Source organism: Branchiostoma belcheri, unplaced genomic scaffold (assembly GCF_001625305.1).
Source record: "Branchiostoma belcheri isolate BF01 breed outbred unplaced genomic scaffold, Haploidv18h27 scaffold74, whole genome shotgun sequence".
In the NCBI taxonomy this organism is placed as follows: domain Eukaryota; kingdom Metazoa; phylum Chordata; class Leptocardii; order Amphioxiformes; family Branchiostomatidae; genus Branchiostoma; species Branchiostoma belcheri.
In genome coordinates this window covers 1,210,207-1,223,163 of record NW_017804398.1, presented here as the reverse complement: position 1 = coordinate 1,223,163, position 12,957 = coordinate 1,210,207, and the positions used below count along the sequence as shown (strand labels likewise).

Below are 12,957 nucleotides of genomic sequence, written 5' to 3'. Positions count from 1 at the left end.
AAGATTTGACAGTGGAAAGGGCACGATCATCACTTTGAATTTGAGTTACCATTCATTTGACTACTAGTATGTAAGCCTGCTATGACTAAATTAGATGAATGATGCATATGTAAGATTTGTTTGTATAGTATGAAATTTCTTGTAGAATGTCTTCTGGATTCAGGTATTTTATAACACCTTTACTACTTGGACAAGTTTAATCGAGCATTTCCCTGTTCTCTCAGGACTATCCTACAGTGGCCCTGTTAAAAGACAGGATGTTCGCCCATAGAGTGACACCATTATTTGCAGTAACTCCTCAGAGCATAGAACTATATGAGGTGAGAAAGATTGAAGGCATCAAACTCTTATATTCTGCAATAGATTTGCATCTTACCAACCGATATACCCTGGTACATGTTGTTTCAAAGTACTCATGATAACACTGACTGGATTTTTAATATTAAGTTCAAAGACTAGCAAGTATGCTCACTAGTTTATCTCATAATCATCAAGGACTCATGATTTATATATAGTCATGTGTCATTCCAACAGAAAGCCTTTGAGTGTTTCCTCTATTCCTACTTCTTTTCGAATAGTTGCGCTGACATTGGTTTTTAACATGTCACAGTATTATCCTCTGATACTATGCTGTATTGAACTTTTTAAACTCCGTATTTTTATGCAAATAAGTTCTAATCATGCCTCTACCCAAATTGCAAGTGTACTTTTATGTAAATACGTTTTAAGCATGTATATATACGAATTTTTATGCCTGTTGATGTAAATATGTTTTTAATCATGACTTGAATTGTAAATGTCGTAACGCAATTCAGCCTTTGTGGCTGCTAAGTTTGTGGCATGGGTTTTTGAACTAAATAAACCATTCATATTCTTGCAGGAACTCAGCACTCTGATATCATCTACCCCATCCAACTTCTCCAGTGTGTACAGACTTCAGTCAGATTCTAAGAACATTGTTGACATTGTTGAAGATGTGATGAAGAGAAATCTGGTGAGATACTAAAAAACATGTATTTAGATTTAACAGCGAGCAGATTATTATTGGAATGAGCAGAGCACTTTGGACTAATGCCTCTGACCATTTACAGATTAGAGGTACATATCCAATATTTTGTCACAAACTTCTCTGTTACATAGCGGATCATAATGACCCCCAGTGGGGGTCTTCACGCTTCGTTAAAAATTGAAAAATCTCAATATTTTAGACGAAATCTTGAGATCTTATGAGACAATATTGAGATTTTTTATGTACAATCTCCAGATCTTTCAGAAAATCTTAAGATAGAAAAGAAAAGGTCTCAAGATCTTTCCAAATGTTTTCAAAGTATCTTGAGATTTTTCCATAGCATCTCGAGATGCTTTAAGAAATATCAAGCTTTTTTAAAGCAATCTTGGAAAAACGTGAGATCTTTTAAACAATCTTAATATTTCTTAAAGCATCTCGAGATGCTTTGGAAAAATCTCAAGATACTTTGAAAACATTTGGAAAGATCTTGAGACCTTTTGTTTTCATCTCAAGATTTTCTGAAAGATCTGGAAATTGTCATGAACAATCTCAAGATTGTCTTATGAGATCTCAAGATTTCGTCTAAAATATTGAGATCTTTAGAATGAATCTTGAGATTTTTCCATTTTTAACGAAGCGTGAAGACCCCCACTGGGGGTCATTATAATCCGCTATGGAACAGAGAAGTTTGTGACAAAAGATTGGATATGTACCTCTAAGCTGTAAATAGTCAGAGGCATTAGTCCAAAGTGCTCTGCTCATTCCAATAATAATCTGCTCGGTGTTATTTACATTTTGTATCTTCTATGGTTACAACACATTATGCATTGCTCCAAATGAAAACAAGGATAGGAAATTAAGGAAAGTGGACTGGAGTTACATTTAAAGTAATTTAGTGGTTAATGCAGTTAGTAATGCAAATTTTGAAGAGCCTATTGACATTGCCTGAAACCGTGTTTTTGTGTTATCCAGACCTCCCTGCTGCAGTCAAAACACAGAACAGAACTTTATGTACAAAGCCCAACAAACAGTGCGTGGGTATCACTGCACAAGGTAGGACTTTTCCCCACATCTTTTACGCATCCTCTGTTTTTAGTATTATATTTGCAAGGATGCTGAGTCCTTGTGGATTAATTAGTGACAGGCTCAATTTAAAATAATAAAAACAGGCATTATCAACATTCAACATTTTTGGACAATTGTTTAGACCATATAAAGCCATGTGCCAAGTGAAGATGTGTATAAGCTTCAATGGGAGTGGCCTCTTTTCTCTCTTGCCTGTAGACATTATCTAAATGAATGGACAAAGCAGTTAAAGTTGGATGCTACATTAAGTACTTTTATTTTTCAAATCTACCGGTATATGATTTCAGGTGTCCCCAGATATGGAAACACAAGAAGCAGTGAGTAAGGTTTAGTTCAAATTGACTTGCACTTGTTTAATTTGTTACGAATCAAATGTTGAGCAGTGGTTGAGTTTTTTTAAAACCGTAAAAATAAGTAGGTTATAAATATCAATCCTTCCTTGATAAGACTAAGTCTCTATTAGCATACATTGGTCTTTATGATGAGCCTTCTAGATTATGGTTAACATATTTCTTCATATTTCATCACTAAAGTATTTGATAATCACTTTATATTACAAGCTTACACTAAAAAAATGCTACTTATGGATGGCACGTAGGTACAATACACAGCCAACGTCACATTCCTGAGCTGCAATGGTAAGACTGACCCGCTACACTTTGACATCATGGCTGCCGGCGTGCCCCACTCTCTGCGTGTTACAGTGGAACCAATATGCCAGTGTGCTTGTGATGATATAGAACCAGTAAGTACTGCCCCTCTTGTGAAATAGCTTTTGTTAGACTAACAACGTTAACCTTTTGAGTAGATAATTGTTGGAGGAGCTTGGTTTTCAGTCAGCAAATGTGATGTGGACAGAGCAATACAGTTTCCCATTACTAGCTCATCATCGTAGATTTAATTCCTTATTTTGCACAAGATTACTGCTAGCTGAACTAATTGTAGTTCTTGTTGACATGATGATGGTGTGCAGAAATGATGAAGGACTTCCTTCCCTCTGCAATATTCTATTTTTTTTCTTCCAGATGCCGTCCCATCCATCCTGCAGTGGACATGGCAGCCTGAATGGCTGCGGAGGCTGCAGTTGTGATCCAGACCGGTAGGTTGCGCACCTGAGTTAGGTCCTCATATTATTGAAAGATACTTGTTGTACCTTTTTGTTTTTTGTTGTAAAACACCAAAAATATGGTCACCTTGCTAATATTACTGCAACTTTTGGAAATTAAAAAGTTTGACTACCCTCCACCTTATCATCATGGCACTTAGTCTTTTAACTGAGGGGAGATGAATCATGGGTCCAACTTTGTCTTCATCCAGATATGGTGCAAAGTGTGAATGTGACGCCTTAGCTGTCAACGACCCCCTAGTCTGCAGGAGGACAGAAAATGAGCCTGTGTGTAGCGGGCGAGGGGAATGTGTCTGTGGAGTATGTCACTGTTTTCCTGTCGGCCTACCAGATCCAGCGAAGAAATACAGTGGACAGTTTTGTGAATGTAACGACTTTGGTTGTTATTACGCTGACGGAAAAATATGTGGAGGACCAGGTAGAGTTTTCTAAAACTCTGAGGCTTTTTTTGCAAATTTTTTGTTTAACATTCATTGTCAATTTCTCTGTCTACCTCCAACATATCTAAAACAATACCTCCATAATTTGGATCATTATAAGTCTAGAGTAACACAGCTGTTTGTCATTTCTCTACAGATCACGGTAGATGCCAGTGTGGACAATGTGTTTGTGAGGAAGGCTGGGAGGGAACAGCTTGCGATTGTCCCACAAGTGTGGATGCCTGCCGGTCGAGTAACGGGGTATTTAACCTCCATAATATTTATCTGTCTGGCTACATGTTATCTGCCACTCTGAAAAACAGTGTGTTGGAGAGATGTCTATAGAGCAACACGTGCTCCAGGTTATACATTAGTGCATTGTACCGGGGAATGTTGCATAATGATAATTGGAAATCTCTTTAGACAATTTTCTTTGGGCTGGCAATTATACTGTATGTGATCTGGTGCAATTATGTTAGTCAAGTGTACATTAGAAGTTATTTGCTTTTATTTTGGGTTTCACTACACTGGTATTTTGATTGAGTCACCAATGATCTACCCTGGCCTTTTGCATTATATTTCTAGTATCTAGCATTATTTACCTTGAAAAGATGATAACAAAGGTACATAGTATTATGTACACACAATAGATATGATGTTTACCTCACGAAAGGAAACAATCATCATCTCAGCTTTCTGTTCTGCACTTCATTTCCTGTTTCATTTCGTGATAATTTTTCTAAACGGCTCAAGGCTGAATAATTAATTGTTCTCCAGTTGATCTGCAATGACCGTGGCACATGCAGCTGTGGGATCTGCCAGTGTCAATATGACTACCGCGGGCCATCGTGTGAGGATTGTCCGGTAAGAATCTCTGTGATATCTGAAGTAGAAATGCTAACTGATCACTCAGTGAGCACATGGTTTGCAATGGAATATTTCTTTAGTAAGTTAAACTTTTGAGAATAATCATGGCTTACATGTGACATGACGGTCACCATATAGCATCTATCTTTAAAACAAGTCTAATAATGCTGTTTACACCTAGGTTTCCATTCTGAACGTTTAAATGTAAAGACTGAACAATGTATGTCATGGTAACCAAAATTATCCCCTGGGACATTTGTTCGATGGTCTTACCTGAATTTTATATCTATAGAGGACATCTATAGCTTTTAACCCTAATAGTCATTGCACCAAGTAGGTTCCTGCTATCCTCCTTACTAATACAGATAAATATGGCATCTTCCTAAGATTTTGAAGGCTTTACCGACATTGTAAGTTTGTGAGTTCTTGTATCAATGTGCAGACCTGTCCAGGGATGTGTGAGCGGCTGCGTCTCTGTGGGGACTGCATAGCAAGGGAGTCGTCAAACTGCAGTGCTGAGTGTGGGGATACAAAAATCACAACAGTTGATGAGCTCAGTGATGGTATGCTTCAACACTTAAGCCGCAGAGGGTTTTCTGTGATGATCATGCCATTAACCATGTCATAGATTTGAAAAAAAAAATGAGTGCAATAGTTTAATAATTCTTAACAATAGTGCCCATTTCTTCTCAAACCTACAACACACGGCAATATCATCATGGGAAAAAAAAACAATATAGGTGCATTGCATGTTATACAAAGCAAGGGAAGAAAAACATTCATGGCTCATGGCTTGAGAATGAGATTAACTAAATAGGAAATATTTAAGGAAAAGTTTTAATTGCCAAAGTACATGTAATATTACCACATATGCCTGTTAAGTAAGAAAGTTTTTTATTATATTTTTATCCGACTACAGGTTATTCTGATGGTGTGGAATGGAAACTCTGCAGGTTTAAGTACTTTGGAAATGACAGACTGGAGAGATTATTTGTATTTGCCTATGGCTACGAAGGAAACCAGGTGGTGCTACAATACAGTAAGTGGAGTTTCATTAAAATTTACAATGTCATGATGTAGCAATGTAACAGGTATATGTATGGCCCTGGTTTATCTTGTAATACACATCTCTTTTTTTCTTGTTTTGTATATAATTCAATTTATGTGCTTTTTTTCTTTGGATGCCTTGTTGAGGTTAACATCAACTCTCACACCCAGTAATTCTACTGGGTACTTAAGTGAGACTGCCATGCTGAAAATAAATTAAGTGAATCTAAAGAGATTGTCTAATGCAGCATCAGTAACCTCTGAGGTATGCGCACTTCTGATATCCAGGTGATCAAGACATTCTTGAGAAGGCCTCAATGTTTTAATGTGATAGTCTTACAGTACCCGTTGGAATTATGAGAAGTGTTAGAAGCGGTACTAAGAATTTTTTTCTGTAACCTCTAGGCTCCAGATCTTTAAGTCCGTCACAGATCCCAGGAGCCCCAGGGTCGCTTAAGCTGCAGGCTGTGTCCAACACCATCCTCCTGACCTGGACGGCCCCGTCAGCACCTGAGACAGAGGTGGATGGGTACCAGATAGGGTACGGTCCCGGCACTCCTGATGAGGAGTTTGTACGAGTTGGTGGGGATGTAAGGACACATGTCTTAAAGGACCTTGGTAAGAGGGTATTTTACTCTCCAAGTTTTTATGTGTACATTTGATGCCTATTATGACTTCTTTCTCTTAGACAAAGACACATTTAAAAGTGTCTTTAGATATGCAAGAGTGCAGTATACTCGATGTTGCATTGGAGATCTTTTTGGATGCATCTTTTTCATAGTGGTGGATATATATGACCTGGTGGAATTATGTTACTCATAACTTAGGTCTGTCCTTGGTACTGAAAACATGTTTTTTTGTCTAGAAAACATGCTTTTAGTACCAAGGACAGACCTAAGTAATGAATCTCTTTGATCTAAAGTTGTTACTTTTCAGAACCAGATACCCAGTACATTTTAAGTCTTCGAGCTTTCAATAGAATGGGACAAGGGAGACCCATCTATGAAGTTACCAACACACTGTCTAGAGGTGAGAGCACTTTGTATTGTAGAAAGGTCTATTAGTATGCCAATGAAATGGAAATTTGCTTTGAGAAGTACCATAACAGTCATATTTCTCCTTTCTTTTATGAAGCAGAAAATACAAAATGTAGGTGAAAAATGGTACTGAAAATTTTCGAGCCACCATTGGCTGTACTTTTAGATGTTGTCATCCGTGGACAATGTAACAGTTACGTTGTTGAGAGGTATATAATTCACCTGTAATTCTACCTCTTGCAGCCTCCCCTAATACAGATGCTCCACTACTGACACCTGTTGGGCTGAAGACACAAGTTCTGGGACCCAACACAATTCTGGTGTCCTGGACAGACCCCAACTTGAGTGAAAACCAGCTTGTAGAGAACAGATACTACACAGTAAGGTTCGTCATTAGACTGCCATAGAGGTCAACTTTTCTGTGTCTGGGAGAAGTCTGTGCTATTTACATTTGATATACATGTTGTCAAATGAAACTTTCATTCAGCAATATCATTTTGTTAAGAGCAAAATAAAATAACTTAAAGTGTGACCTTAACTCTCACATAAAGAATATCTAATAATGATGTAAATTATTGAAATTGTGGATCTGAATATATGCACTCAAACTCACTAAACCCACCACGCAACATCATCTAACATCAGTAGGTTCCAAAGGGCCACTTCTGATTTTCACTACTTATATGCCTGCACTGATATTGCCCACTCTGTTCCACATCTTGAATCTTCTTATTACTCTAGTATAGATAACTGCCTTACGGATTGTCTCCCAGTAATCTTGAGGGTTAACTTTGTGACTTCTCTGTCAGGTGGATGGCTGTAGGCTCACCTGATAGGAAGACATCTTACATCAACACCAACAATCTGGAGTACAGTGTAACAAACCTCAGGCCGTACACCAAGTACGAGTTCTCTGTCAAAATCATGGAGGGCAAGAGACTGAGTCCATATAGCGTTACAGTCGTCAACAGCACCTCACAACAGGGTGGTGAGTGGAATATTTTGGTCTGTTTAAGGGTAACCATTTCTAAAACATTTTAAGAGGTAAGAAGCTCAATATTCAGGGAAGACTTTGTCTATGCCAGATTAAAAGTTGCATGCAATTTCCATTGTTTGACCATCTGTTTAACCCAGTCAAAGTCCTTCCTACACCATTCATGGCTGTGCCAATCTCCATTTCTTTAGCCCTGGGTCACACAACATTGTGCAATTGCTATAGAAAGGGGGCTAGTCCACTGGTAGTGTTGTGTGTGTTCTCCTCCCCAACTTCCTGATTGCTCAATGATAAGCAGGGAAAAAAAAAAAGCAGTATGTACCATTTTTAAAGTCTTTGACATGAGATCAAACTAACAACCTACTGAGTGCAAGGTGAACACACACATCCATTAGGGCATTGCACCAGTCACAGTTGACTCAGTGGAAACTTCAAACTCCTCACAACCTCTAATATGATATTCAACAGTTCCCCCAGAGCCTATACCTGCAGCACAGGTACCAGGCACTCCTGCCTCCCTGCGTCTACAGCCTGGGCCCGACTCTATCAGACTCATGTGGGCCCCACCAGCCGGCCCTGACTCTCAGCTGCAGGGATATGTGATTGGATACGGGCAGGGAGTAGCTGACGTGGAGAGAGTACAAGTTGGTCCTTACGTCACGACATATGTTCTAAGAAATCTTGGTAAGTAGATACTTTTTACCTATAAAGACCACTCAGGGAACCAACAAAATGTGGACAGATGGTCACTGTAGACAGGATTTTTAATGCTTGTGTCTATAGGAGAAATTATGTTAAGGGCCACCAAAAAGTTTTCACATTGGCCAGAATGTCCTAATGTAGAGGTAGTCACTTGTACAATTATTGATTTGCTATGTTCAGTGTATGGTACTCACAGACAACATGACATATCATGTTGCATCATTGAAAAAGAATCTTGTGTAAGGTTAGCATTTCACAAGGCTACTGTGAACTGTGTTGTAAATGTAAATTTAAAGCAAACTTATTCCAAAGTGTCTAGAAATAATTTTTGACCTTTTTGTCCTGTCACAGAGCCAGACTCTCAGTATGTTGTGAGTCTGCGTGCATTCAACAGGATTGGGGATGGAGAACCTGTCTATGTAACAGCCAGCACATCGCTGACAGGTACCAATGGTCATTATTACTTGCTTCATTGATTTCAATTTCCTGTGACAATAAGTGACTCACCTAACACCAGCTGTTCTTTTACTACAATGCAGGTCCATTGATGCCTCCTGTTGAGGTGAAGGCTGTAGTCCTAAGTCCCAACACAATCCTGGTGTTCTGGACAGACCCTACTGTTGGAGAAAGTCAGGCAGGAATGCAGCGATTCTACACAATAAGGTCAGTAGGCTGTTACAATGTGTCTGAGGTTATGTCCTTTTGGCAGGCAAGCTCTAAGGACATAGAGCTTCTCATTGGCTGATTCCCTATCTTGATGCATTACCATCCACTTTAAGGCTCTTACAACACTATCATTTGTAGCAAAGTGAAAGAGGATTTAATTTCATATTTCTTGATTACTGTACATTCTTATCTATACATTTGATAACATGTTTTGTACTATATCACCTTCTCCTGTTATGGTTAGAATGATGACATTGCATACTTTCTTTGTCAGATGGATGTCCTTTGGTGCTCCAGATAGGACGACTGTCTATGTAAACACCACCAGTACAGAGTACAGTGTGTCTGGTCTCAAACCTTACACTCAGTACGAGTTTTCAGTGAAAGTTGTAGAAGGCAGAAGAGAAAGTCCTTACAGCCTCTCAGTAGTCAACAGGACTTCACAAGCCAGTAAGTAACCCCATAACTTTTTTTCTGTACTGTACTTACGTTACTTTGCATATTGACTTGTTTTTGTTTATCTACAGAAATGATGGGAAAAAGTAGGTGTGGCAATGTTAACAATATCCAAAACAGTAAAAAAAGCATGGAGCATGTTGAAGAGAGCACAGTTCTCCCTTTTCCATTCAAAATGTGCCATAATGTAATTTGGTGTACTGTCTTATTTTTTGTTCTGCAGTGTGTTGACACATTCTTTGCATACTAGGAGTGACATTGCATTACCGGGCATTGCATTAAAGGATTTGTATTGATTTTGACAAAGACTTTGCTAACATTGCTGACACTCTTGTTTGTGTTGTAACTATTCCCCAGACCCAGGTACTCCACCCCAGGACATCACTGTACAAGGAGTGGAGGAAAACCCAACTCAGGTCATCATAACCTGGCTTCCCCCTGAAGAGCCCAATGGCATGATTACTGGTAAGACATCTAAAGACCAGCAACCAGGCAGAGAATGTGCCTTGCATGGTGCAGAGAGATCTTGGATTGTCTTTCCAGCTTCAAATGTCCCCTCTTAATCCATGAATCTCTCCATTAGAGTTTATAGACTTTTATGTAAGGGTTTATTGCAGCTACATTTTATATATATCATTTTTATATGTAGCATTTAAATTTGCACTGATCTTACAGAAGGCCCTTTATTTCATCATCAATTTTTAGTAACATCAAATGCTCTCATGTAAAAGTATATGAAATAATTGCATTGTTTACAGTACACTGTTTGTTATAGTTACATGTATAGAACTCTACAATTTATTCTACGTTATGTCATCTGTAGGTTATGTAGTCCTGTACACCACTGATCTGAGGAAGCCTACATCAGAGTGGGGAGTACGGCAGCTATCTGATGGCAACAAGCTGCAGTTCAAGGTTACTGACCTGGAGCCTGGAACCAGATACTACTTCAGCGTTCAGGCCAGGAACTCTGTAGGATACTCACCAAAGTCAGCAACTGTGGAATTCCAGACTATAGATGGTATTTATTATTATTTTATCTGATTATTGTCTGTTTGACATAGGATACCAAATAAAGTATTTTGACATTCTGAATCTTAAACCATACCTATGCAACTTCATGACAGTATAAACTTGTATGTGGGGCCATTAGGTGTGAACGTGTTAGGAAACGTGTCCTCTGTAATAGTTGAGGCAACAACAAATTCTACTGAGTACCCTAAGATTGCCACATTGAAAAATCAGTGAATTTAAAGCGATCTAGTAAATTGCAGAATCAGTACTCCCCAAGGTATGCACACTTCTGATATCTAAGGTGTTCAGGACATTCTTGAGAAAGCCAAAATAATACTGTATGAATATCGTGGTCTTAGGATACTTGGCAGGATTATGAGAGTTGACATTATAACTTTGTTCGTAGATGAGAAGGCTGCTGAAGAAGCTTCCTGTCGTCAGACAAAGACCAGCCCCCTGTGCTCGGGCCACGGTGACTGTGTCGCCGGCTTCTGCCAGTGTCACGCCCACGCTGCCCACCCTGACTCCAGGTACTATGGGAAGTACTGCGAGTGTAACAATCTGGGCTGCCCTTACAGTCGTGGGCTCAGGTGTGGTGGTAAGTATACAGCCTATTTGTTATAATATGCACAGTCAGCCTGCAAAACAACTTAACAACAACAAACTTATCAACCAAGAAGTCTTGTAAATGTAAAAAAAGCAAGTTACATTTTCTTTTTTCTGAAATTTTTTTTAGTTTGAGTGTGTTTTCCATTGAACAGGTCATGGTTACTGTGACTGTCGGTTGGAAGAGGGAGGAAACAGCTCCTGTGTGTGTGAAGCTGGCTGGACTGGTCCTGACTGTGACTGTTCAATGGATCCAGGTCCTTGTCGTACAAACAATGGGGTATGTAAACTTTCATAACACGTTACAAACTTCACTCCATACATAGCCACAGCAACTTCAGCACCATGGACAGGTTAGGTCCTGTCTACATCTATATCAGCATTACATTGTGTATATGAAGTTTATGCACATAGAATTACAACATTTACCTTTCTAACAACAGTTCTTGAGATTTAAAACCACAATTTGCTGTTTTTACAGTAATAATCTTGCTTATCTTAAACAAAAGTGCTATGTAACTTATGTAGCAATGACCTCAGAGTCCGTTTTAGGTAATATGCCCTCATCACCAATAATGTTTTACTATCTACTATATCCTATCAGATCTCACAGATTACTGCTTGTTATCTAATTTGTTGATGTATTCCTTATTAAAAGTGGTGCTGTTGCCCCAACTGATTTCTTTTGTCTCGCAGGGTTTATGTAATAACCACGGTGTGTGTTCATGTGGAGTGTGTCAGTGTGAGGAGCCCTACACAGGACCTACTTGTGAAGACTGCCCGGTAATTTTATTCATCTGCCAAAATCGTAAAAAAAGTGTGTAAACCATTGGCCCAATGGCATGTTTTGTTATTTCCAAGGATTTTTGGTTGAGTTCTTCTGGGTGTAGTCTTTGGAGCTGATGTATCCAGATTGCCTATGCTGATGTTCTGATGTGAAATGCTGATCTTGTGATGTGTTGCCTTGTGATGTGTAGACGTGCCAAGGCAGCTGTACTCAGCTGCGAGCCTGTGCAGAGTGTGTGGCTAACAACCATGTGGACTGTGACGCTGACTGTCGCAGCACCAGTGTGTCTTACATGGACGACCTTCCCCAGGGACCCCTTCCTGCAGGTTAGGAATCCTCTTTCACTTCCGTGTACGGAAGTATTGCTTCGGGTGGCCGAGTAATAGGTTTATCTGTTCAAATAGCTTCAGTTGCATAGTGGGTGGGAGCTGATTTTGACAGTTGATTGATAGGACTTATGCCTGATGTTGGCCCTGCACACACCAGGTGTACATAAGAGGATGGTATAGGATGTGTTTACATGTGTAAAACAGAACATACTTTTTTCTTCTACAGGAAAATGGAAGCTGTGTGAGTTTGTGGACCCTGAAAAGAACCTTCCCTTTGTCTTCTCATATGACCCCGACTCAGACCGCATTGTCTTACACTCCAGACCAAGTAAGTTTAGGGCATTGTTCAGACAGGGCTATGTTTATATAATTTCATTCAATGGCATTGGCAAGTGATACATAACAAATGTAACACAGAGGTGTTAAATACCCAATTTCTTGTTCATAGCTGAAGTTATGCCCAGTTCCACAACACCAAAGTCAATCACCACCACCAGCCCAGAGCCTGACCAGCAGTCTACCACAGCAACAGGAGGAGATGGAACACCAGCCACCAGGACACGTCCACGAACCACCCCGCGGCCATCCCGGATCTCCCGCCTCCTGCCATGCTGTGTTCTGTCTGCTAACGAGAGGTAGTAGTTTGTTTTTTGTTTGTTTGAGCCTTTGTTTATTCAAGAAATACTGTTGGCTGCTTTCATGATCATTAAGGTCATGAGGGAAGAGGTTAGGGCCAGACAGTAGTAGACTGGTTTATTTCCACAAAGGGAATAAAAGTCTTGCTGGTACAAAACTGTATTATACATATTATG

At 39.4% G+C, this 12,957-nt stretch overlaps 1 protein-coding gene across 1 annotated transcript in view; it reads left to right on the top strand.

Annotated features, from left to right (window-relative positions):
- Positions 1 to 12,957, top strand: part of LOC109485314 — a 32,754-nt gene that overhangs the window by 14,957 nt on the left and 4,840 nt on the right. The window contains exons 30-55 of the mRNA XM_019788858.1: positions 225 to 320; positions 881 to 994; positions 1,982 to 2,062; positions 2,383 to 2,412; positions 2,694 to 2,840; positions 3,121 to 3,194; positions 3,413 to 3,489; positions 3,548 to 3,639; positions 4,950 to 5,070; positions 5,427 to 5,546; positions 5,960 to 6,172; positions 6,491 to 6,583; positions 6,835 to 6,976; positions 7,401 to 7,579; positions 8,054 to 8,269; positions 8,639 to 8,731; positions 8,827 to 8,950; positions 9,228 to 9,403; positions 9,767 to 9,874; positions 10,233 to 10,430; positions 10,830 to 11,021; positions 11,185 to 11,309; positions 11,726 to 11,812; positions 12,007 to 12,142; positions 12,372 to 12,473; positions 12,594 to 12,780. Of these exons, the coding sequence (XP_019644417.1) occupies positions 225 to 320; positions 881 to 994; positions 1,982 to 2,062; positions 2,383 to 2,412; positions 2,694 to 2,840; positions 3,121 to 3,194; positions 3,413 to 3,489; positions 3,548 to 3,639; positions 4,950 to 5,070; positions 5,427 to 5,546; positions 5,960 to 6,172; positions 6,491 to 6,583; positions 6,835 to 6,976; positions 7,401 to 7,579; positions 8,054 to 8,269; positions 8,639 to 8,731; positions 8,827 to 8,950; positions 9,228 to 9,403; positions 9,767 to 9,874; positions 10,233 to 10,430; positions 10,830 to 11,021; positions 11,185 to 11,309; positions 11,726 to 11,812; positions 12,007 to 12,142; positions 12,372 to 12,473; positions 12,594 to 12,780 (3,323 nt within the window). The remainder of the gene's footprint in view (positions 1 to 224; positions 321 to 880; positions 995 to 1,981; positions 2,063 to 2,382; positions 2,413 to 2,693; positions 2,841 to 3,120; positions 3,195 to 3,412; positions 3,490 to 3,547; positions 3,640 to 4,949; positions 5,071 to 5,426; positions 5,547 to 5,959; positions 6,173 to 6,490; positions 6,584 to 6,834; positions 6,977 to 7,400; positions 7,580 to 8,053; positions 8,270 to 8,638; positions 8,732 to 8,826; positions 8,951 to 9,227; positions 9,404 to 9,766; positions 9,875 to 10,232; positions 10,431 to 10,829; positions 11,022 to 11,184; positions 11,310 to 11,725; positions 11,813 to 12,006; positions 12,143 to 12,371; positions 12,474 to 12,593; positions 12,781 to 12,957) is intronic.